The 23,280-nt window shown below is 45.9% G+C and overlaps 1 protein-coding gene across 1 annotated transcript in view; it reads left to right on the top strand.

Moving 5' to 3' along the window:
• The first annotated feature begins 495 nt into the window (after nt 1-495).
• LOC119437504 (putative phospholipase B-like 2) overlaps nt 496-23,280 on the top strand; it is a 97,038-nt gene continuing 74,253 nt past the window's right edge. Inside the window, exons 1-3 of the mRNA XM_037704513.2 lie at nt 496-560; nt 12,325-12,528; nt 17,961-18,207. Coding sequence (XP_037560441.1) covers nt 12,350-12,528; nt 17,961-18,207 — 426 coding nt within the window. The 5' untranslated portion in view covers nt 496-560; nt 12,325-12,349. The remainder of the gene's footprint in view (nt 561-12,324; nt 12,529-17,960; nt 18,208-23,280) is intronic.

The following is a 23,280-nucleotide window of genomic DNA, read 5'->3' as shown; positions in this document are numbered from 1 at the left end:
CACCCTCGCAATTAATGTTTATAAAATTCGACAAGGCAAGAATATTGAAGAAGTGAACTGAATACGCTGCTATGAATTAGTCAGGTTACTTTTTCGTCAAACTTCATTTGTGACTCTGTTTCTAAATATTCAAATGATGCTGGTCAGTATTGAGTAGGCTTAGATGTCTCGTAATCTTTGATCGTTTACCTTAAGTTTCATCAATAGGTGTGCATAAGGTAGACACCATGCGTCTACAAAAGCGGAGTACAAATTTTATTGCAAGCGCTTGACTACCCGTATTGGCTTCTTACCCGTGTCACGGAAAGGTACTCGTGTAGATATCCGATACTTAGCTTCGGGCTGTCGCTCTTCTGCGATATTCTTCAGAGAAAGGATGCGTGAGAAAATATCACCGCGACAGCCTTATCAATAACGCACACTCCATGAACTGCTCGCGAAACAATAGACCTTATCTATCCAGCGCCAAATAGATTAGTGTTGCCTTCATGTCTGTCATAATATCTGTATTTTCTGTAGCCCAGCCCGGCGGCCCGGCGTGCTTCCTTTCTGCGTCCAAGGTATTTCGACGAATATTTTTCTTTCAATTTGTCGTGATATTGCTATCGCTGAACATAGTTTGACAGAGTTTTCAACTTTGGGAATTGAAGCTCAGGTTAGTGAACTGCGTCAGATAATGCGAAAAGACATGTGTTTGCATGCCAGAAACCACATCCCGCTGAGGAGGGCGCCAATTTTTCCGCTAATGTTATAAACATCCGACTTGCAACAAGAAATTCTACCACTGGCATCGCTCTGAACATTGAAAACGTTCTTGATGTTAATATACACCGCATTCTACCTTTCCTAGTTCTGAACAACCCGTGAAAGCTCGATGACAATAGTTTGATCTTTCTCTCACTATGGCGGACCGTTGGTGAACACGATGCCGCGACTGGTGATTTCTGCCATGGCGGATGCAACCCAACGGTAACAGAATGAAACAACGTCCGTGCATTTATATTTAAGGACCTGAAACGACATCGATGCTGTAAAAAATTATCTGGAACTCTCTACTATCACATCTCGTAGCGGAAGCGTTGCTTTGGGACTTTAAATCCAATCATTCACTGAACCAGTAAATCGATTTATCGATCAGTTAATCGAGAGATGCAGCGGCGATTTACCCGAAAAAGCTTCGTGTATAGTTACACAAATCCCTCCGTTAACTAATTGAAAACCTTATTGTAAACATACGATCATTTTGAGAAGTCCTATTCAGGTGAATGCAATTGAGTACATTATCCGTACTCTAAGAGTTCCCAACTTACACGCCATGACAGCTTAGTGGCTATAGCGTTGCACTGCTAAGCTGAAGCTCGTGAGGTCGATCCCAGCCACGGCAGACGTACTTAAATGGGGGGCTAAATGCAAAAAATGCTCGAGTACATAGATTTAGGTGCACGTTAAAGAATCACAGGTGGTCCCAATTTATCCGGAGTCCCCCACTACGATGTGTCTCATAATCAAATCGTCGTTTTCCCAGGATTTTTTTTTTACATTCAAAACTACCCTTTACGAGCCTACTTTCTTGCTTACGGATTTTGCAACTTCCGATGCTCTAGGTAGAAGCAGTCGGTAGGTATTTTCCATAGTGCTTTATACGTACACCTTTAAATGGTCATAACCATGCTGCCCCACTTTTCTCACTTTATCAGTGTAACAGAGAGCAGAGGAACCTGTATGCTCATACACCCTCTACCCCCCGAAAAAAAAAGATTGGGCTCTCAGCGAGCATTTTAACTTGAAACTTCAATTTGAAATCGCTTTCTCTAAGTCCTTTGCACCGACAGGGACCGCCATTTTGGCATGGATTGTGTGACGTCAGTAGGGTCGGGGCCACCGCTGTGTCGTCTGCTCCGGATCAGTCCAAAGCCACATAAAACGACATAAAACGGCTTGCTCCGCCTACTCTGGCACTCAACGGCGAAGCCAGGGCGTCGTCGTTGAATTGTGCCCGTAATTATTTTGCTCGCGCTATAAAACAGCACCAACCAGAAAACGCATGCGGGGACTACATCAGGCTGACCGCCGATAAAAAACTCACATGCAAAAACAAAACGACGCATGGAGACCATGATGTATATCGGGCTCCTGCAATCGCTTCCGGTTCTTGCAGTAAATAAAAGCATGGCCTTCGAGACTGGCATCTCTTACTTCGTGAAGCCGTTCTGGGGGTAAAAGAGAAGGACATCAGGGTATTTAAGGTAAAAGAGAACCTATCGTTCAAGGAAGCACGGAGGCGGGTGTCGTGCCTTGCCAAAGGACACTTTGCAGAAGTGGTGCGTCAGGGGCAGCGTCACCACGGCTTCCGGCGACGGTCCGGCGCACGGGCAGTGAGCCCGAGGCGACGCCATCCACTCCCTTCGTGGCTGCAGCCAGCGCTGGGCCGCCGTCCCAGAAGGGGCCATCGACCCCCCCTGCTGGTAGCTTGCAGGTCTCGTCTCTTGAGGCGAGGCTCTCAAGGCCAACACACTGCTCGCAAGAGCGGGTGCCCAGCGCCCCGGGAGAGGCGATGGACACAACTTCCATCCAAGCGGCGCGGCGGGAGTCCCTCGACCGCTCCAAAAAAGAGAAACCGCGAATTACAGGGCCCGAGAAGGGCTCTGTAATCTAATATTTCTTCCTTAAACACACAGCACAAACATCCTTTTAAATAGGGGAACGCAAATAGTTCAGTGGTCTTTTTCACAATCTTGATCACGTTAAAGAACTCATTCACAAATTTAGTCCCAGGATGTTCTGTGTTCAGGAAACACACCTCAAACTGACGCAAAACAAACTTCATTCGACAATATGCTACTTTTCGTTTAAACCGTAAGGATGCAGTCGCGTCATGTGGCGGTGTGGCTATTATAGCTGATAGAGGTGTAGCCTGCCGTGAAATAAAACTCCGTACGCCCCTTGAGGTACTTGCTGTCCAAGCAGTGGTGTTTAATAAGCTAGTTTCTGTTAGCTCTCTCTCTTTCTCTCTCTCTCTCTCTCTCTCTCTCTCTCTATATATATATATATATATATATATATCCCTCCGAATTATCAACTTCATAAAACCGCATTTCAAAACTACATTGATGAACTGTCTGAACCTTACATAGTTGTCAGAGAGCTAAACGCGTATAACGCTTTGAGGGGAGGACCACGCTACACAATAGAAGAGGGGTTTAATAGAAAATTTTCCCTTTCCATCTGGTACACGCTTACTCAATAAGAAGGAGCCGACGTAGTATAGCGTTGTAAACAAAAGCTACTCCTCATTTGAATTAAGCACAGTATCTAGTCCTCTCCTACCATACCTCGAGTGGAGCGTTATTAAGAACCCTTACTTAAGTGACCAGTTCCCGATAGTTTTAAATCTTACAACACAGGAGGAATGCACCCCACATCTCCCTCGATGGAAGGTTATTGACATGGCAAACTGGGAACTGTTCCGAGAAGTGGCACGTTTAGGCAGGGAGGACATTGCTGATATTATTATAGACAATTCTGTGGCTTACTCAGCAGGTTTTATAATAGACTGTTCCACTAAACACATCCAACAAACGAATAGACTCTCTCTAAATAAACGCCGCATCCCGTGGTGGACGGATGAATGTCAAAAGGTAAGCAAAAAACAAAGCAAAGCTTAGAGGCTGCTTTGCGAATGCCGAAAACCTCATTTATTTGAAACACGCAAAGTCGCAGGGCAGAAGAGCACGTCGACGTGTTAAGAGGGATAATTGGTAGAAGTATATATCCAGTGTTAATTCATGCACTCATGAGAGAAAGGTGTAGAAGCGGGGGAAAAATTTCTACAGTCTAATCATCTGCGCCTACTAAATACCCAAGGAGATAGCCTGAAAAATCAGGCAGATTTTCTAGATGAACACTTTGAAGAAATCTCGAGTACATCGCACTACACGCACATTTTCCTGCGCTTCAAACAACATGCATAGCATATTCAACGCAAATGTGGAAGAAATTAGGCATACAATCGTCCATTCGGTTTAGTTGAACTTGAGGCATCTTTGATTTGTTGCAAAAACTTGGCCGCCAGGTAGCAATCGCGTCATTGATGAAATGATCAAGTACAAGCACTTAGAAACAAAAACACTTCTATCTCTTTTAAATGCTATGTGGACAGGGATACATTCCATCTGCCTGGTAAGAAGCTATTGTTATCTCCATACTTAGACAAGGCAGGGACTAGTCTCTAGCCAGCAGTTACAGACCAATAGATCTAACAAGCTGCCTGTGCAAGCTCGTTGAAAAAAGATAAACCGGTGATTAATCTCTTCCCTAGAAAATAACAAAATACTAGACCCCTTCCAATGTTGTTCCCGAGAACGTAGGCTTACAATAAGCCCCCTCGTTCGCATTGAGGCTAACATCAAGGATGCCTTTATACATAAACAGTTCCTTCTTTCAGCATTTCTCGACATATATATAGCGAAGGCATGCCAAACCACATGGCGTTTCGGTATTCGTCGCGACCTCTCCGCAATGGGTGTCCGTGGCAGCATGTTGAACACAATCGAAAGCTATCTCTCTAATCGCACTTTTCGTGCAAGAGTGGGCAATAGGTCGTCTAGAACATTCACCCAAGAGGCCGGTGGGCTGTAGGGAGGCGTGCTTAGTTGCACACTTTTTGTCGTAGAAATTAATTGATTTGATACAGTCATCACAAGCACAATGTATTATTCTGTATATGTTGATGATGTGCAGATAGGTTTTAAAGCATGCAGTATTGCAATCTGCCAATGCCAGGTTCAGCTTGGCAAATTATCAAGATGGACGGACGAAAACGCGTTTAAACTGAACACGCAGACAATTACTTGCATGCTCTTCTCCAAGAAAGGCATAACGCCAATCCCTATTATTTCTATCAATGGAGATGAAGTCACTGTCGGGAGTGGTCATAATCGTTTAGGTATTACTTTGGACTCAAAACTAACGTTCCTCCACCACATCAAATACCTCAGGACGAAACACATAAAAACAATAAACTTCCTGAAATCTCTGTCGCACACCGCATGGTGTAACGACAAGTGCCTATTGGACCTGTACAAAAGCCTCACACGTGCAGGTTTAGAATATGGGACAGTGGTATATCACTCTGCCGCAAAGAGCGCGTTGTAGATGCAGGATCCAGGTCATCATTTAGGCATCCACTTTGCCTCAGGTGCGTTGAGGACAACTGATGTACGAAGCCTCTACACGGAATCGAATGAGTGATCACTGAACTTGCAAAGGTCATATTCTAGCTTTACCTTTTTTCTGAAGGTGCATGCGAACCCTGAACATCCATGTTACGCTACTGTAAATGATATGACGTGCAGCACACTGTTTCATGACCTAACCACAGCAAAGGAGCTCTTTTCAGAGCGTGTGAGGAAGCTCAGTGATGAAATGGCTTTCCCACTTTTAGAACCGCGTCTAAAGGCATCAGCAAAGCTCTTACCGCCGTGGCAGCTCATTAAATTTGACACGTCGTTTGTTCATGTTACAAAGCACGCTCCCGAGCCACACATCCGCATACACTTCTTAGAACTTCAGTTAAAATACTCATGCGCGTAATTTTATACTGACGCATCAAAGTACCATGCTGGCGTGTCTTCTGCAGTGGTTGGTCCATCATTCTCAGCATCTTGTGTTTTCCACCCGGAAACAAGTATCTATTTTGCACAGGCGTATGCAGTAATCTCGGCTGTTAAATGCATCAGGAAAGCCACCCTACCAAAGTTCATCATATTCACTGACTCTTTGAGTGTAGTGGTCTTGTCATTCCGCAAACATAAAAATCCCATAGTCAACGAGCACTTATTCACTTCGTTGCACTACGTACATATCTAACCAGCTGGTGACCTGCTGGGCACCCGGCCGCAGAGTTATCGAAGGGAACATGCTGGTAGACTAGATGGCGACATGTATTGCAGAGAAAGTGAGTAACACTTTCATATCTGTCCCTGTGACGCACTTGAAGCCTTTTCTGCGCAGAAAAAAATAGGACATACTGGTATCAAATGTGGGACACTGAAACGTCGAAATAGCTTCATTTAATTATGCCTCAATTGGGTAATTGGCGACCAACAACAAAAAAGTAAAAAAAAGAGAACTGAAATAATTCGACGTCGACTTAGGGCAGGCCATACCTACGGCACCCACTCGCTGTCTGGTGGTGAACTTCCCACCTGCGCAAAATGTGGAGAGACGCTGACCGTCCTCCATGTCCTGGTGGAGTTCTGGGAAGCAGAAGCTGAACGAAAAAGCATTTTCATCTAGCTTACCGACAGAATATACCGCTTCCTTCAGCAATGTTCTTTGATGTGGACTCATTGTCAGTAGTAAATCTCTTTTAAACTATTCAGGGGATGTTCATTCATTGCAAGTTATAAGGCCGATCAATTTGTAGCATGACCTCTCAACAAAGGCTACTGCTGCTATAGTAACATTTGTGAGGCACGTACTATCGACCCAAAACATTTACGGACCAAGGGATCTGACAAAAAGCTGAATATATCCGTAGGCTCAAAACGCAGCCTGGTATTCCCATTTCCAGCCTCTACTGGTATACGCGAACAACATTACGATGCGCGGGTTTAGTGGCTACTTTTAAAGGCTGCTCGGATATTTAGCGTTTTCTGAGATCGCGTGGTCCGTAAACTTTCTTGGTTGATAGTACCTCCGAAGTATTGCATCCAAGGTTTCTGATGAGGCAGCACTGCTACTAGCAGTTACACATTTTAGTATACCATCCTTTCAAAGCATGTGTTACTTTCGCAGGACACTTTACAAGCCATTGTCATAATTGTAATACATTCATATTTTGCTCACTCTACAGCAAATCTACTTTTATGCTCATATACAGCCTTGTTCCATCTATGTTTTGCACTTCATTGTTCAGTTTAAAACTCATAATCACTTGCATGGCGCTCCTTGGCCAGACCTGGCGTTTGCGCCATTAAGCACCACATACCATCACAATCGTAACAATATGTTTTAATGGAGGAAACATTTGGAGGGCGCTTAAGCTTCGCCTTTAAGAGTGGAACGCGATCGCATTGAAATATCCCTGACTAATTCTCACGCTTCCCGGCAGCTGTAGCTTATGCAACCGTAATGTTTTCCGTGAAACGCTGGCGGTGAACGCTACGCACGAAGGCGAGCTTTCTGCTAGAAACGCGGCCTATTGCGTGCGCCGATCTTCTGTTACTGTTTCGCACTTTTAGTTATTCAGTCTGAGAAGATTTAACATAAAAGGCATGCGCTGTCGGTGTTTTGTTTCATGACATTTGTTTGTGGGCAGTCATTCTCAAAATTTCACGGATTAACTTTGTAAAGAATGAAAGACAAGATATGAGCAACTTAATTAAGTAATACAAAAAGTTTAGTACCGTATAGAATATTTTTCGCTCACGCGACCACTACGCCGGTTACGACGCCGACGCCGGATTTTCTACGACACAGTGCCCTTAATGTCGTCGCGTCAAAAGTGCGATGGCCAGAAGTCACAATATCGCAAAGTCTGTGAAAACTTTTCACAAAATCTTTGCAACTCTCACAATCGAAAGCGACATCATGGGTGCTATAACGTAAAGCTATTCCAAACTTTCTATTTCATTTCTGAAATCAGCCCCCCACTTCACTTGTCTGTCACGCGACGTCAGGCTATCCGCCAAAGCCCCTCATCTGATATCACCTGTACACTCGGAGGATAGAAGGTTAGACCGCACAACAGAAAAATAATTCTTTCCGATTCAATGCCTTTTTCACCATCAGCCCTCTGCAATTGGTGAAAAGCTTTTACGTTGCGCCTATACTTCACCTGTTTGTCACACGATGTCTCAAAACCGCGAAAATTCCCCGCCTCAAAGTACGCCGTAAAGATGTAGTATTATGGCAAACAAAACGGGATTATTTTTCCGAATAGCCGAAGACTGCCTCGTTCTAAATTGAATATAAGATGGCTGCCCGCCGATCGTTCTGGCTCTGGCCAGAGCGCTGGTCGCCATGAGTGAACGGATGGGCTAAAGTGAATGGATCAGACAGGGAGAATGGATTTATTTGCGTGTAATAAAACATTTTGCGTGGCAGTATAACGCTGTCGACCCCTCTTAGCACGTACACGACATCACTCTGCCAAATTTTCTTCGCAGAGGATTCGTTTTAGCTGCATTTTACCCTTCCGTTGCACGCCGCCGCGAATTTCTACCAGACACCAAAAGCTAAGCAAGAAGAAACGAGCCAGTTGCATACGTCGGCATTACCCTCCTAATCCGGTAATCTACTTTCACTGCGCTAGCCCGGCTCCACCGCAATCCTCTCCTCATCTGCATGCTCTTTGCCTCTAGTTAGAAAATTAGATAAGAAAAACCTATCGACTAAGGCAATCCTATTCGCTTTAACGGAAACAAAAGTGACATCATATAAACGAGCAGAGCGTTTATTAGCCTCTTCTAACAAAGCTGCGATTAACCGCCCGATGCTTGCGTCGGCGGTTACGTGAATTTGACGTCAGGAGATTGGAATAAAACCAGATTAGAATACGTTATACGGCCCCATGTATTCATATCCAACATTTATCAGACAAGACAGCGTTGCAGCACATTATAAACTCTAAAATATTTCAAACTAGCAAGTTTGCTGCCTGTAGGGCGCCAAGAGCCTCTATCACGGAGAGTGAACGAATGTAGCTTGACGCTTCTTCGCCCAGCACTCCGGATTTATCGTCACGACGAGAGACAGTGTGTCGGATGCAGCAGCGTTAAGATGCACGATAACGAACACCACCCGAGAACGATGCAAATGCTATGAGCACGCGTTATGAACAAGAGTTTCATGGCCCAAAACGACGGGGAAAATGCGGCGATACTCATGCCTCTCGGCCACGGTTCTATTTGGCCGCGATTTTGTATAATTCGCGCGGCTCGTCGCACCACAAATTGTGGCGGAAAATCTCTGCAATGGCGGCCCAGCGCAACGTTACGCAACGTCAAATTGACGTTTACGTAATGACCCTTCCGACGACGCTCCTCACGGGATATTCCTTCAGACAATCCGCAAGCTGACATGGCGACTATCTTGCCGCACCATCACATTGTTCCGAAATTGCATGTGCATTGCGCAGGTTTGTGCCCGCTTTCTTTTTCAAGCGCTAGCAGTGCTATATACCTGCCAAGGACCAGAAAGACGTTTTATTCAAAATAGTCCGCAGCTCCTCATAATGGTTCGCCATCGTTCATTTCAATATCAGGCTTCTGTGCTAGAGCTCCTGTACTCGAATCCTGCTGTCGGACGATTTTACTAACGTTTATTTAATTATATAATACACAGTATTGTGTTGAAAATTAAGAGTTTACAAAGTCACGAAGCTGTATGAAGCCAGAAGGAGCAAGTTTAGGAAAATCCATGTATTGCCCACCATTCCTATGCTGGCCGAACCGCCCCGCTTACAGCTGCCGTAGACACTAGCGCCGGAGTTCCCTATAGTGACGATTACACGAAACTCTATGGTTGCAACCACGGTGTAAAAAAGGAAGGTGATCCGAGTGTGGCGCGAGGCGCGGCCACTTAGTGTGACTCTACGCACGCCGCTGCCGCAAGGGCCAGCACCTGTTCTGGGGGCCACTGCTTCGCTCGCTTTGCTGGCGCTTTTATGGGCACGCGCGGCAGAAGTGCTTTATTTCGATGAATATATGTCGCTCGCCTGCTTAAAACGACTCTACATGGTTGGAGGAACGTCCCTGCCGACATTCCGATTGACTCCGACGCGGCGAGCAGCGGTAAGCGCAGCGCGCCGTCTGCTCGAGCAGACGACGCGTCTCTCTCGTGTTTGAAATGACGGTATTTTGACTGTAAGTGGCATGAAACCTTCTACCTGCTCAGGATTTGGCGTCTAAATAACGAAAAATTGCATATCTTTGGGTATAGGTGTTTAAATGCTGACGGGAGTCGTATATTATCCACTGTTGTGCCGCTTCTCCAAGGCCTCCTGAACACGTGCTGCCCCTAGCGGCGGCGCTCACTTCCGGTCACACGAAGTGGCCGCTCTCTCGCCCAAGCGCGGGCGCGCCGTCGGAACACCTATCTTCTTACAACGTGGTTGCAACCCTCTTTCGCGCCGGCTTAACGCGGATGCCGCAGCATCGGCGCAGAGCCATTGTTCCACGCCATCAGATGACACTACGTATATCGTGAGCAAGCCCAAATGGGTGAGCGAACTCGGGAAGGTTTCCGAGAACGTGCAGATCGCTGTCCGTACGGTGCCAGAGGCTGCCGGGCGGTGAAATTGAAAGAGCAGTGCTTGCAGTAAACAGCGAGATTTGGGGGTTAGGCGAAGCACTAAATTTTAGAGTCACTGACATCAACCGGTAAGTGCACAGAGCGGACTGCTACGCCGCGTTTCTACGCAACGGGTTGCATTTTAGCGGGCGTGTTGCTGCGCGCGTGGTATGCTCAATCGCGGATGGGCATTAGCTTTGTTAGGCGGTTACCAGGCACTCGGTAAGTTAGACTAAGCATTAAATGTAGCAGCACAATATCAAAGAGCAATTAAAACACCAGGAATTAAGAAAGGACGCACAAGAATAAGCGTAATAAAGGAAGGTTGTTACATATACATAAAGTGTGGTTGCAAGCAGGATAAATGGCTAGAACTTCATACGAACTTAAGGTCGAAGCTATGAACGTGTACGCTGTGACCAAAGCGCATTTACGAGATTTGGAGTAGCCGCCTGCTATTGTCAACATTGAATGGGCATACGAATGGTTCAGCAGAACGACTAAAAAAAAAGAACGCGTTGTGAGGTCGAAAACAGTATGCCTTCACCATTATTTATTGAACGCGCCATGTGGAACATCCCGTCAATCACGGTAGTTCCTTCAACAACGTGGTCGTGTGTAGCAGTACTGAGCACACTGAAATGAAATGAAGCCTCGTTGACTACGCATGACGCTTAATTCGCCCGAAGCTCAATATGCGTGTTTTTTGTCCTTGCCACCACTGTACAGAACTGGCAAAATAAAGTGGAGTACACAAATGCCCACGCCATACTAAAGGGCACAAAGAAACCGTTCAAACTTTCACGCATTTTCCCTAAAGAAAAACGACAATTGCCTAAAAATTAAAGCGTCGATTTAAGTGTCTGAACTGTTTCACATTGTTCAGACATCTACATACGTTTCGTTTGAAGCATGCGTAATGGTACGCCCGAAAGATCGTTCGCAAATTGCTGTTATGATAAAGCACCTGCATATTCACATACAAAAATTATAGCTATGCCTGTCGGTGGGCTGTTGTCTTCGTTGGTGCCGTGATTTCGCGACTTTACACGCCTCATATCATATATAGTAACGCCAAAATTTGCCTAATTTATTGTGGTACTAAACGCAAATCGGTGGACAGCCACAAAGAAAAAAGAGACAATGACGCAGGATAATTCGTTCTGCATAATTCAGAATGCAACAGCGCCGCCTGGAACGAAGTTATAAACCGAAGACCAGACTAGGTTGATGTGTTTGTCACAAGTGACGCTGCTGAATTTTGCATCTTAACCAGAGTTCGCCAGTTGCACACCGCGCACACGGCGTATTGTTTCGCCGTGGCCCAGGGGGTGTTTTGGGTAAATGTCCACCTAGTCGACAGGTCCATTTCGTCTGCTGCTGAAGTTCCGATTGGCTGGGCTGGGGTACGCGTGAGGAGGCAGGCGCCCGCAGCCAATCAGCACTGCAGCAGCAGCAGCAGACGAAATGGACCTGTCGACTAGGTGGACATCAACAGAATACGCCCCCTGCCCAGTTCACCGATCGTTCACGCGCAGTGCGCTATGTCACTGCTTCCGTCATCGCAGCGTGATCGAACATATGAAGTGACGGTGCACCGCATGGCACTAGAGCGCCCAAACTCAGCTTTAATTACCCAGTGTAGAAGTGAAAGCGTTCTTGGCAAGTGCATTTATTCATTTGAAAAACTTGCAACGCCGTGCAGGTGTGTTTGCAGGGGGAATACAGTATACCTACAAGAAGGGAGTAAAAGCATAACAAACTCAATAAACAACAATATTTATAAATGGCAGCTACACTGGACATCAAGTCAGCCACTTTCGCGAAATCCTTGAAATGGTTCTCACCTCCCACAGTGGCTTAAATATTTTCTGTAAAGCTTCAAGCTGCGCTGTAAAGCACCGCAACAGGCCTTTAACATGGGCAGAAGGTTAACAAAGCCACAGCTATACCCGCTCATGAGGCAAGGGTGCTTCATTTTTTTACTGGGAATTTAGCATTACATTTGTGCTTTCTTTGTCCTTCCAGGCATATAGCGTCCAGTGGTTTCGCCATGACGCTGTTGATACCGTTGCTTGTTTTGATGAATTCCTGTTCGTCCACGGGGGCTGACTTTCATGGTTGGATGCGGAAAGTCCGCGAGGAGCCGCCTCTGTTCGAGATTGTCGAAGGGGAGCAGCAGGGCACTAGCCCTGTCTGGGGATCTTTTGTCGACAAATACGCAAGCCAAGGGTATGCACATTGAAGCGTTCATTCATTCATTCATTCATTCATTCATTCATTTTGAACCTCAACAGTTCCTGCAGCTTAAGCTTCAAGATTAAAAATGATTTCAAGCTGGCAGCTCAAGATGCTCCAAATCAAGTAAAAGTTTGTAGAAGCCACCATGATTGTGCGCGTGGACAGCATGTGTATAAGCATTCATTATATTTTCCGGATCAGTAAAGAAACGGAGGATATTCTGATGGGACGACTGTAGCAACTATTTTCTCCGCTTGGGTACTCTGATCCTGTATTACCGCTGTGTGCAACAGTTGTGTCATGCGATATGATGCGGTAAAGGCGCCGATGGTTACTCGACCTTTTTATTTATTTTACATTTCTTCTGTTGTTGTTTTTGCTATTGTTTGCATACGCATCAGAAGAAACTGTTCATTTGCAAACTAGAGCTTTGAATATGAATGTATACGCATACACTTGTTTTTCGACTTGCGATTTTTTGAGCTACCCATCGTTAGAACTCACGTATGCTTTTGGTTTTTTGGCAATATAGCTACTTAGCGGCATCACTTGGCCTCCTCGTTGTGTTGTCTGCAAATACAAAAACGTGCACAGTCTTTTAGACCTGTACAGTGAACGGCTTGCAAGAATATTTCATCCAAACATTTTATGTCTTGTTGCATAAGGGTTCTCAGCCGAGGACGAACGTCTACAAGGTAAGATATATATATATATATATATATATATATATATATATATATTTGCAGTACTTGTGTAAAAGATGTGCAGCTACTGAATCGTGCACTAAATATTTTCGTGCAACACAGAAATAATGCACTACATATTTTAATGAACAGCGTTTTGCTTCTTATTTCAATAAGGCAGTTGCGTAGACTCATGAATTAGGAAGGTGGCATATACCAGAACCCTCCCAAACAAACCGTTTGCGGTCAACATTATTCCCAATAGTTGTGAACCTAACGTCAATACATTGCCCGGATATTGCGAAAGGCGTCGGAAGACGACTGTTTACTACGGGCTGAAACGTTACCCCATTTCGGTGCATTTCTGAGCAAAATGACCTACGACGGGATTGCAATGTTCAGATGGCCTGCTACTTCGAGCATGAAGCGAGTGACAGTCGTTGTATTGGGGGCGAGCTCCTCCAGTGGTGAGCTCGCCCCACCGTCGGCTTGACGTGGTATGAGGGATCACGTGGACATAGCGGCCGCGTCGGCTGCTTCGGAAGCGCCGAAGCGATCTGAAAACGAAAGTTAGTAAGTCCCACCTGCGCTGTGGTTCCGATTAAGTGGGGAGGTTTTAACACTTCGGGTGTCTGCTTGACAACAATTTAAAGCACTATAATAGGTTGCGGCTGCCTTTGAAGGCATCCAACATGGTGGGCTACTGCTCGGTGCCGCAGTGCCCGACGTACACAACAGAGACCATTGTCAAACTACCGACGTACCCGCTGGACTAGAAGCTGTGTGAAGCTTAGATCGTGAAACGGGCAAGCAGCCATCGTCTACAGCTCGGGTGTGCAGCAAGCACTTCCGCGGGGAAGATTTCTGCTATGACGTCGGGGCTGCGATGTTCGGTGAGTAGCAGAAAGCGCGCACTGAGAAGCTCGCCCGCGCGCGCTGCCGGGTTAGTGTCATGAATATTTGGTATATGAACTTGCTGATGCTAGATACTGGCAAGTTACTGGAATGAAAAGGGAATGGTAAGAACCACATTAAAAAGAGGCATGGCATATGCTCATGTATGTGTTAGCACCAATTCAAACAATGAATGTACTGGATTTAAAAAAAAGAACCAGCAGGAAATTGCTCGCTGAGAAGACCGATAAACGTATAGTGTGACGAAACTTGTGAAATAATGATATTGAAACGTCCAAGAATTTAGAAGAAAAGAAAAGACTGAATCGTCGTGACAGCACATCACAAGTCGCCGTAGGCACCGAAGTCCCTAGTTATAAAAGAATTATTTTTGAACAGACCTGATAGCGTCCACGCAACAATGGTTGCTTGTGTACTGTCAAAGGTTGATTTGCTGCTGCCTAAAGCTCACGGCACGGTGCGAAAACGAGATCGCAGCGAAAGCGAAACGTTTTGCGCGGACATGCATGCAGACGCGCAGTCGGTGGCTGCGAACCCGTACTATCGCTGAAGTGAGGCTTCATTCTGTTATACTCAATTTGGTTATACAGACAGACCACTATAATAACACATTTCACATCGTTTGCTCTCAGCAATTGCCTACCTTTGACGCAACAAGCCGGTTTGGGGGACTCCATCGCGGCGACCGCGCGCAGTGGGCGTTCACTGTACGAATTCGGTAAAGAGATAGTGCCTGTAATCCATTGTGTGCTTTCTGTTTGCCCAAAATTATTATATTGACAGTAAAATCTTCGCTTGTTTCTAGAGTACTTAGAGAAATGCCCAGGAGGGCTCCCGCGTGTTGTTTCTATGGAGCGCCGACAGCCAAACCTATGAGCAGCACGACGCATTACTCCTGATAACTACGCATGCGAACTGCTTCAGACAGATGGCGACTCCGTAAGTCCTCGCCCCCAATATCGGCATGCGCCGGAAAGCGACGGTCGTTTACGCTATGGTGAGGCATAACGCGTGGCCTGCGTGGAACGATTTCGCACGCAGAATCCTCCCCATAGGAACTGCACATGATGACCCGCCAGGGTTTATCAATCAATCAATCAATCTTTATTGATTCTCGTAGATGTATACCAACCTATATTAATACAGGTAGAATACCATAATCCTTTTAAATTTGGTAGCAGGTGTACTTTAGTTCAGTATAGACAACTACATTACGTATATTAAACATCGTAGTTGTGTCTGGTACCATGTCACCGAGACAATTTTTGAGCTGAAAGCAATAGCTCCACATGATTGCCAGTGCAGATTACGACCGTACGTGTCACATTTGTACCTTCACCAAAAGACTTTCCGAAGGGTGCGCATGTGTTGATTTACAAGGTCCGCACTGGAGCTGTACTGAAGGAGCATGTTCTTGCAAAAGGGGGTACCTAAACAACCACGAAGAGGACGCCCACCCAATATAGAAGCAGCTGTTTGCGAGCAAACTTCAGCATCATCGGAAGCCTTCTGCACAGCTCGCCCTGCTGACGCCAGACCCGTCTATATTTACCTGCAACACCACAAAAGCACAGCACTTGGACCCTTGCATCCCGTTTTTTACGAGACTGGACTGCACCCAGGGACGATGTATGTGCAAGACATGTTCCACTACTTGTGTCTGTTTGAAAGTTTGATGCGAGTAGACAGTCGAATGGGAAGTGTGTGTGTGTCCATCACACGTCTCCATCGTCATAAACGTCTCCATCAGGAGGCACGAGTGCTCTCGAAAATACAGATAAATATGGAACCAGCAGCGACTCCCGTTGCCAATGCTCTAGCGTGCTCAAAATTCGCAAATATTGGCGTATACCATGAAGCACAAGTCCATTCCACTAATAGCACTTCCCCTGCATCAACCACTACACTCTTTCGTTAGAGCATTGCTTCGTATGATAGTCGATGTATACCTATTTCCCAACAGCACTAACCGTACACGACCACTGTCAACTATAGGTGGCATAAACGCTATATTGATCAGCCGTATACGAGCGTATTGAGAAGATGAATGTCTGAGAATGCCAGAAAAGCATGCGTTTCCGTTAACCCCGGAATGTCTAAATTTCACTGAATTGGTTCTCCACTGTGTTTAGTAAGCTAGCACTTTATGAATTTGACATACGATGCAAGAAAAAGCAAGCTCAGCGCTCAGTATAAGTTGTCTCATGTCCTCTATATTGATGCGCTTTGATTGGCCGTGGTCGACAGCATAGAATAATATCATGTGTGCCCACAGCAGGTGATATCCGCTACAGAATAACAAACGCATCAGTGATATCATTGTAACTTTTAACAGCGGAGCTGTTTAAGCCAGGTGTAATGTGTCAACCGCGAACAGAAAATGTGGGCCGATCCTGGCGGTGGTGCAGAAAGGGTCCAAGCGCAATGGCACATACCCATGTGAACTAGCGAAGCGGAGCCTGGCTAAGTCTAGCTAAGCTTGGTTGGGACTACTTAAGCTTCGTCAGTCATCGATAGCCAATCGATAGCCAATCAATAGCTAATCGATGACGGATCATTAATCAATACATTCCGGAAAATGCTTGGAATGACTTAGTATAGTGCTTAGCCTAGCCCAAGCACTTGGCGAATAGCTTGCGATAGCCAATAAATAGCTAATCGATAATCTATCAATAACCAATAAATTCCGGAAAATGCTGCGGATGTCTTGGTAGTGTTGCGTCTAGGGTTGGGATTCATCTCAGCGCTGCCATCCGTTGTTGCGGGTCGGGTATTTATCGCGCCGCTGCTGCCAGTTGTTGGGACTCGGGTAGCGTTTAGGCCGGTGATCCTTCAGCCAAAGGGATGAGTACGTCCGGGAGTAAGAGCGAGAGAAAAAAGGGTTTATGCTACATATTTACAGTGGCTCCAAATATGAAAGCCCACTCCATGGGGGGAGCACTTTGAAAGTCTCAGCTCACTACATGTTTGAGCACATATCAGAACAGGTCAGGACACACCACTGCACGCAAGGTGTCTCCTTATAAAACATCGGTCTTCCCTAGTTGACCCGACTAGGGAATCAGATGACCTTGATGCGGCCAATCAGACGGGCCGTCTTGTTCGCTGAACTCCGCCTCTAATGTTGCACCTTCGAAGCAAGGACGAGGCAATCCGGAAACAGGGGGTTGACATTCCTTCCACGAAAGTCGGTGACCTGTTTCTTGCCCTCCGACGGTCATCTTGCCAGGGTCGGGAGAATGGCCTTTGCACTAATCCCCGCGTCTAACGAAGGGTGGCGGTTGTGGTCGGTCGCTTCTAAGTGAGCGTCTGGACGACGCTGATGAAAGGGGTGGCATCGGGGGAAGCACCCAAAGAATGGGCACTGCCGTGTTGGGGCGCTTGTTTGCCCGTCTCGTCGGTGTCTGGCACTGTCGCCGTCTCGGCGACGCTCATGAAAGGGCCTGCCTCGATGGCAAACAATCAAAGAATGCGCCCGGCCGATTCGAGACGCAACAGTAGTGCTTAGCCTAGCCCAAAAGCCAGGACTAGCTAGGTGCCCATGAGTTTCGCTATCTCTTTAGCATTGCGCCTCCAGTGCAAGCTACGCAATTTTTTTTTCATAATCGCAATGAGTATAGCCGCATGCCGCTATCTCCGCGCGTAAAGATGTTGACGCATAGTCCAGTTTGCAGTATCTCAATCCTGTCAGGTATTCCATTTTTGTGCGAAGCTCTCCTAGTGTGCCGCACTTAGCCTTACCTCCCTTCCCCTTAACCATCTCCACAAGTAGGCGTCAGAGCATCATTTTTAATATATTCTTTACTCTCTCTTTATTTCCTGCAGCTACGGTTTTCTTGAGCTGTACACCAATGAAAGCTACTCAGACCGCGACCAAGCATTCAACGCGGGCATATTCGAAGGCTATGCAACGGCGGACAGAGCGCTGATGCACTACGACAACTTATGGAAGCAGTACTGTGCTCATCAACCCGACGGCTGCGTCAAACTATTCCAGTTCATCGGTGCTACGCTGAACTTCATGCAGCAGCAGGTCATGGAGCTAGCGGAAAAGGACCCCTACTGGCACCAGGTTAACGGCAATTTCTTTCTTTTTTTCGTACTGCAAAAAAGTCAGTCCATCAAGCGAAATATTTTGCATTTATTTTGCATGATAGGTGTGCATTGCGGAAAAAAATGTAATCGTGAGCATTCATTCGACGTGCTACTGATATCAATGGACAAGGAATGAATCGAAGCAGGCGACGGAAAACGACGTTCTGCTAAAGGACCACAAAGAGGAATACTGAGGCAGTTTAGATTGATTAAGTATTCTTTAATAACGCTACTTTCGGTCATTTGGCACGTAAGAGGTTGATTATTACAGCAGAAAATGCAGGTCACTGTTTCAATGATGAACTTTTTGCGGAAAGCCCAGGGCCCGTATGTCAGTTTGACTTCACGGATTGCAAGGTAGTTATTTCGTATTTCGGCAGTTCTGCTTTAGTAAAAGTTTTGGGAACTTCCTAAGCTCTGTTTCTGGCTCTTATAGAATACACTGTAGACCATTTTTACCGATAAAAATTTACCGAGGCCCGAGCAGACAGAGTCAAAAGTTATGACATATATGGTGTGCTGGTGCGGGAATTTCAAGGCGGCTTCGCCAGCTGTCTTTCGTTTTTGCATCTTTTCTTGCTTTCTTCTCGGGGTAAGAGTGGCATTTATGGTAATGTGGAAAGGTAATTTTCTACCGCAGTACAAATCATATGTATTTCTCTTTACTGTCCTTTTCATTAACGGGACCTATCAGCCAGCATTGCCGCCAGAAGCATAAAATTAACTGTAATGCACAAATTTGCCCTACGTTTATCTTTGGAGGAAATGAAAAGAGGTTAGAGCTCTCCCTCAGGGCGTTATATTTCTCCACAGCAAATATTTCGATTGCATTCCTCAGCAACTAATATTTTTGGGAGGGAAAGTTGTATATGAAGTCACTTTGCTTCTTTCATAGCTGTCACGGATTCACCGGAACTACAAGGACGTGACCGGCAAAGGCCCCTGTTCTTAAAACTTGGACCAATCTCTTCCTTATATTTCGCCATTGCCTCCACTCATAAGAACGAGCATCAGCCCGTTGACCACTAAACCTATTCTTATGCAGAATGTTCGCGTCAATTCGAGGCATTGTCTGCAAAAGAAATGATTGCATGTAGCGAGTACACGAGAGTAGTATCGCGCAGTGTAATGCGCAGAAAGAAACACGTATACGTGCATTAAATTGAAGGCTACGAATGAAGTGGTATTGTGGCAGCAAAGGAGAATTGTATGCTGCTTTCATTGGTTTTATTTTTGATTTGGCCATCTCAACAAATCGAAGGTGGCACATATCTCAACTATACGTCTTTTCAGCATACAGGATTATTTCAAGAGTTGGATATTACGTTAGTGAGAGATCACATTGCAAATATCTATAATTATCAAGATAACACTATTTCCAGGTCATTAATATATGGGGTGATTCATTTCAAGTGGATGCGCCTTGCATACTCACCGGCTACGATTCGCAAATTGCAATATGTGCAGTTAAGTAGTTAAGAAGTTAATTAGTGAATTTTTGTTAATTTATTGAATATGTGTTTCGATTTTTCGTGCTAGTAATGTCCGCCTCTTCGAATAATCCAGCTCAAGGACAAGACCTAGGCTGTCTGCCACCGACGATTGTTATAAATGCCGGGGGAAAGTTAATAATGATCACCATGTACATGGCATATGTAGCAAGTGTGTAGCCGACGCCGGCCAGTGCTCAAAGTGTCTTCGTTTAGTAGGGATGCTGAGGCCGTGCTCCAATTTTGAGGTAGTGATGCTCTTTTTTTTTTTCATATCCTTCAAGCACAAGCAAAGTGTGACGTAGTTATCGAACCAACGAGCGGCTTTCTTTTTCCTTGAATTTGCACTAGCGTGCTGGAAGCAACATAAGATAGACGGGAATGAGGCGCAAGTTCAGCATTATCTCGAGGCTGTATTGAACTTTGCTTGATATCTGGTTTGAGAAACGTCAGAGACGCGCCTTGTGGGCTTTGTGAGTTTTCGCGCGCACGAGTTTTCGTGTGCACGAGTGAGCAATGCTCCGCTGGCCCCACCCAAAGATTAAAAATCTTGGCGGCTAGATGACCCGTGGCGGTCACGACACCTACACTACGCCTTTTATCACGGAGGCCACCCGCCCCAAACGCACCAACGCGCCACTGCCGTGAGTACACCCCCCAGTGCAAAGGTGAATTGGTTTTTTGTCGCTATCGTAGGCATATGCTCATATATATTCATTTGTTTAATTGAAATGAGCATAATTGTATTACTGAGGATGTCCTCTCGATCACAATATGAGCGGATAGATGATGGTAGGTCCAGCTGCTTGCGATGATGCTCGATGTCGACATTGCGAAGGAGAGAGCAAGTAATTTGTCACTGCTTTTGACACAAGGTTGCAAATTTTGTGCTGCATGCCGTGCAATAATATTTGGCCCACATTTTCAACGGAGCCTCGTTAACAGATCTGCAACGTTTTCTTGGTATCTTCGAAGAGTGTTTCAGGGCTCCTTTAATGAAAACTGAAGAGGTTTTGCGGGTGGTGCTTGTAGCATACTACTCCAGTTGATTGCTACTTTATACGATTTGATACACGCAGGACATACGACGCACAGATAAACCACACAGAGCGCGCACAAATAAAGTATTTCGCTGAGACCAGTGTCTCGGGGAAAAGTCAACAGCGCCTTCGTAGCGCCGGACGCATAAACGGCACTAGTCCAAAGTCAGTCCGTGTCATAGGTCAAGGTGGGATTCCTGACTTGCTACATCCAGTGCATACATTAGGATGATTATATGGATGGTGAAGAGGCTGCAGTAGTAGATTAAGTGCATTACGCACAGGGCAAAGTGGCAACCATATCCCAGGTAGCACACAAAGTCTTCAAAACGTCCTATAAATGGAGTCAACGTATAAAACAGATTTCTGACCAAAATCTACGCATTAAAAACGTCGAAAGCATAACAGCTTAAAAACGAGGGGTGAATACGTTTTGAAAACGTTTTTAAGACTAACCGTATTTCTTCAATTACCTAGCGTACCGGGTATTCGACGGCGCCGTTCTTGGCGGGAGAATTCTTCATTTATCAAGTGGCACTCGTTGTGTCAGTTGCTGCTGATTCGCATTGCATTAACATGAGTTCGGCTAAGAAAACGACGAAGTCTTTTGTAGTGCTGACCTCTCATCAGCAGAGATGAAGGATAGAAAATGAAGTTGACACCGCAACGGGAAGTGTTTTACACCACGAAGAAATGCAGCGCGAGTGCAGTAACATTGAAACCGCTCTTCGTCACACCGACAACGGCTCCACATCGACCTCAGAGTAGCGCTGCCTGTAAGTAGACCGTGCTGGTGTTAGTGCTGATTCTTACAGCGCATCTACAACATCGATAGCTTTCGCTTTTTCATGACCTTTGTCATAATCCAATCCTTTCTGACGATATTTTTCAGTTAAACGACTGATATGTCGCTGTGTCGATATGTCGACGACCGATCGTCGAATTGAACCACTTGTCATTGGAAGTCGCTACTGAAAGAAACACAGCAACATTCGAGGAGCTGCTACACACTGAGCACACTGCCTGACCTAATTGATTTGTGCTTACTTTTTTTCGCGTTATGTTTTCACAGTTTCTTAGTAACTGAGATGTTGTTTATCGATGGCGTTCATTTCTCCTGTTCCATTTTGTAAGCATTACTTATGCGCTGTATTTATTAGGCTTTATTCATATTACGCATAAATAAAAGAATCGAGTTAAAGAGCGAACATCACTTTCGTTGCCACCGGAGGAATACATCGGTACAGCCGTTACTAGGAACGGTGCTCTGCAGAAAGTGTTAAGGCGAATTCTACTGTGAGCACCACGTATAGAAAAGACAGTGCAGAAACCATCGTCGGTGATTGTCAGTACAAGCGAATAGCCCGATCGAGCGAGCGAGTGAAAGAACGAGAGAGATGCGAGGGAAATATAGTTAGTGAGAGCGAACGAAATAACGTTTTCCTTGCAAATCAACAGTCCGACGACCGACCGCAGACATATAATCAACCATAAAACAGCAGGACACAGAAATCTATGCGCTTTAATATTGCTTGAAGTCAACGGTAAGGGCTCGCCACCCTTGGGCGCATATCGTGGTGTGATCGCGCCTGCTCAGAAGCGCCGATAGTCTCGGCAGCCACAATGATACGGCAGGGACTTCATCCAAAAAAAAATTGCGTAGCTTGCACTGGAGGTGCAATGCTAAAGAGACAGCGGAGCTGATGGGCACCTATCTAGTCCTGGCTTTTGGGCTAGGCTAAGCACTACCAAGTCATCGCCAGCATTTCCCGGAATTGATTATTGATAGATTATCGATTAGTTATTGATTGTTTATTGATGACTGACTAAGATTAAGTAGTCCAAAGCATGTTTATGTAGACTTAGCCTGGCTGAGCTTCGCCACTTCACAGGGGTAGGTTCCATTGCGCTTGGACCCTTTCTGCAACACCGCCAGGATCGGCCAACATTTTTTGTCTGTGACGGACGGACTAACGACTGGCTTAAACAGCTCCGCCGTTAATAAGGAGGTGGAGGGGGGGGACGGAATGAAAGGCCTGCGAAACGCACAGTGGCACTTTCCAGCTCAACGCTCGTGCTTGAGAAGGCGTGGCATCGAGCAGACAAGCCAGCGTGCGAAAGATGAACAGAAGAGAGGGCGGCGTCTAGGGTACCTCGATGTCCTTCTTTCCTGCCCTGTACGCAGCAGCGGGCGAGGAGCACATCGAGGCACCCTAGCGGCGTCTGGCTCAGCGCGACGTGATTCACAGTGGATAAAAAAGGTCACAGTTTCGCCCTAAGGGCGAAGCAATGAATGCGATAGCAACCCAGCAATGTCATACGAAGTAAGGTGAGCGGCTTTGGTAGCAATATGAATTGTAGTAAACATGAGCTGATTAAGTAAGCAGGTGTGCTGCGGTGTAAGTAGACCGACATGAAGAGAGACTCGATGACCACACGAAGGCGCGTGTGAAACGGTGGTGTTGATGAAGCGCTTCCCGTGGGGAGCGCGTGCGAAGGGACACACCTGTAGCGCTGCAC

The sequence above is a fragment of the Dermacentor silvarum genome, chromosome 1 (assembly GCF_013339745.2).
Source record: "Dermacentor silvarum isolate Dsil-2018 chromosome 1, BIME_Dsil_1.4, whole genome shotgun sequence".
Lineage (NCBI taxonomy): Eukaryota > Metazoa > Arthropoda > Arachnida > Ixodida > Ixodidae > Dermacentor > Dermacentor silvarum.
This window is presented reverse-complemented; position numbering and strand designations above follow the sequence as displayed.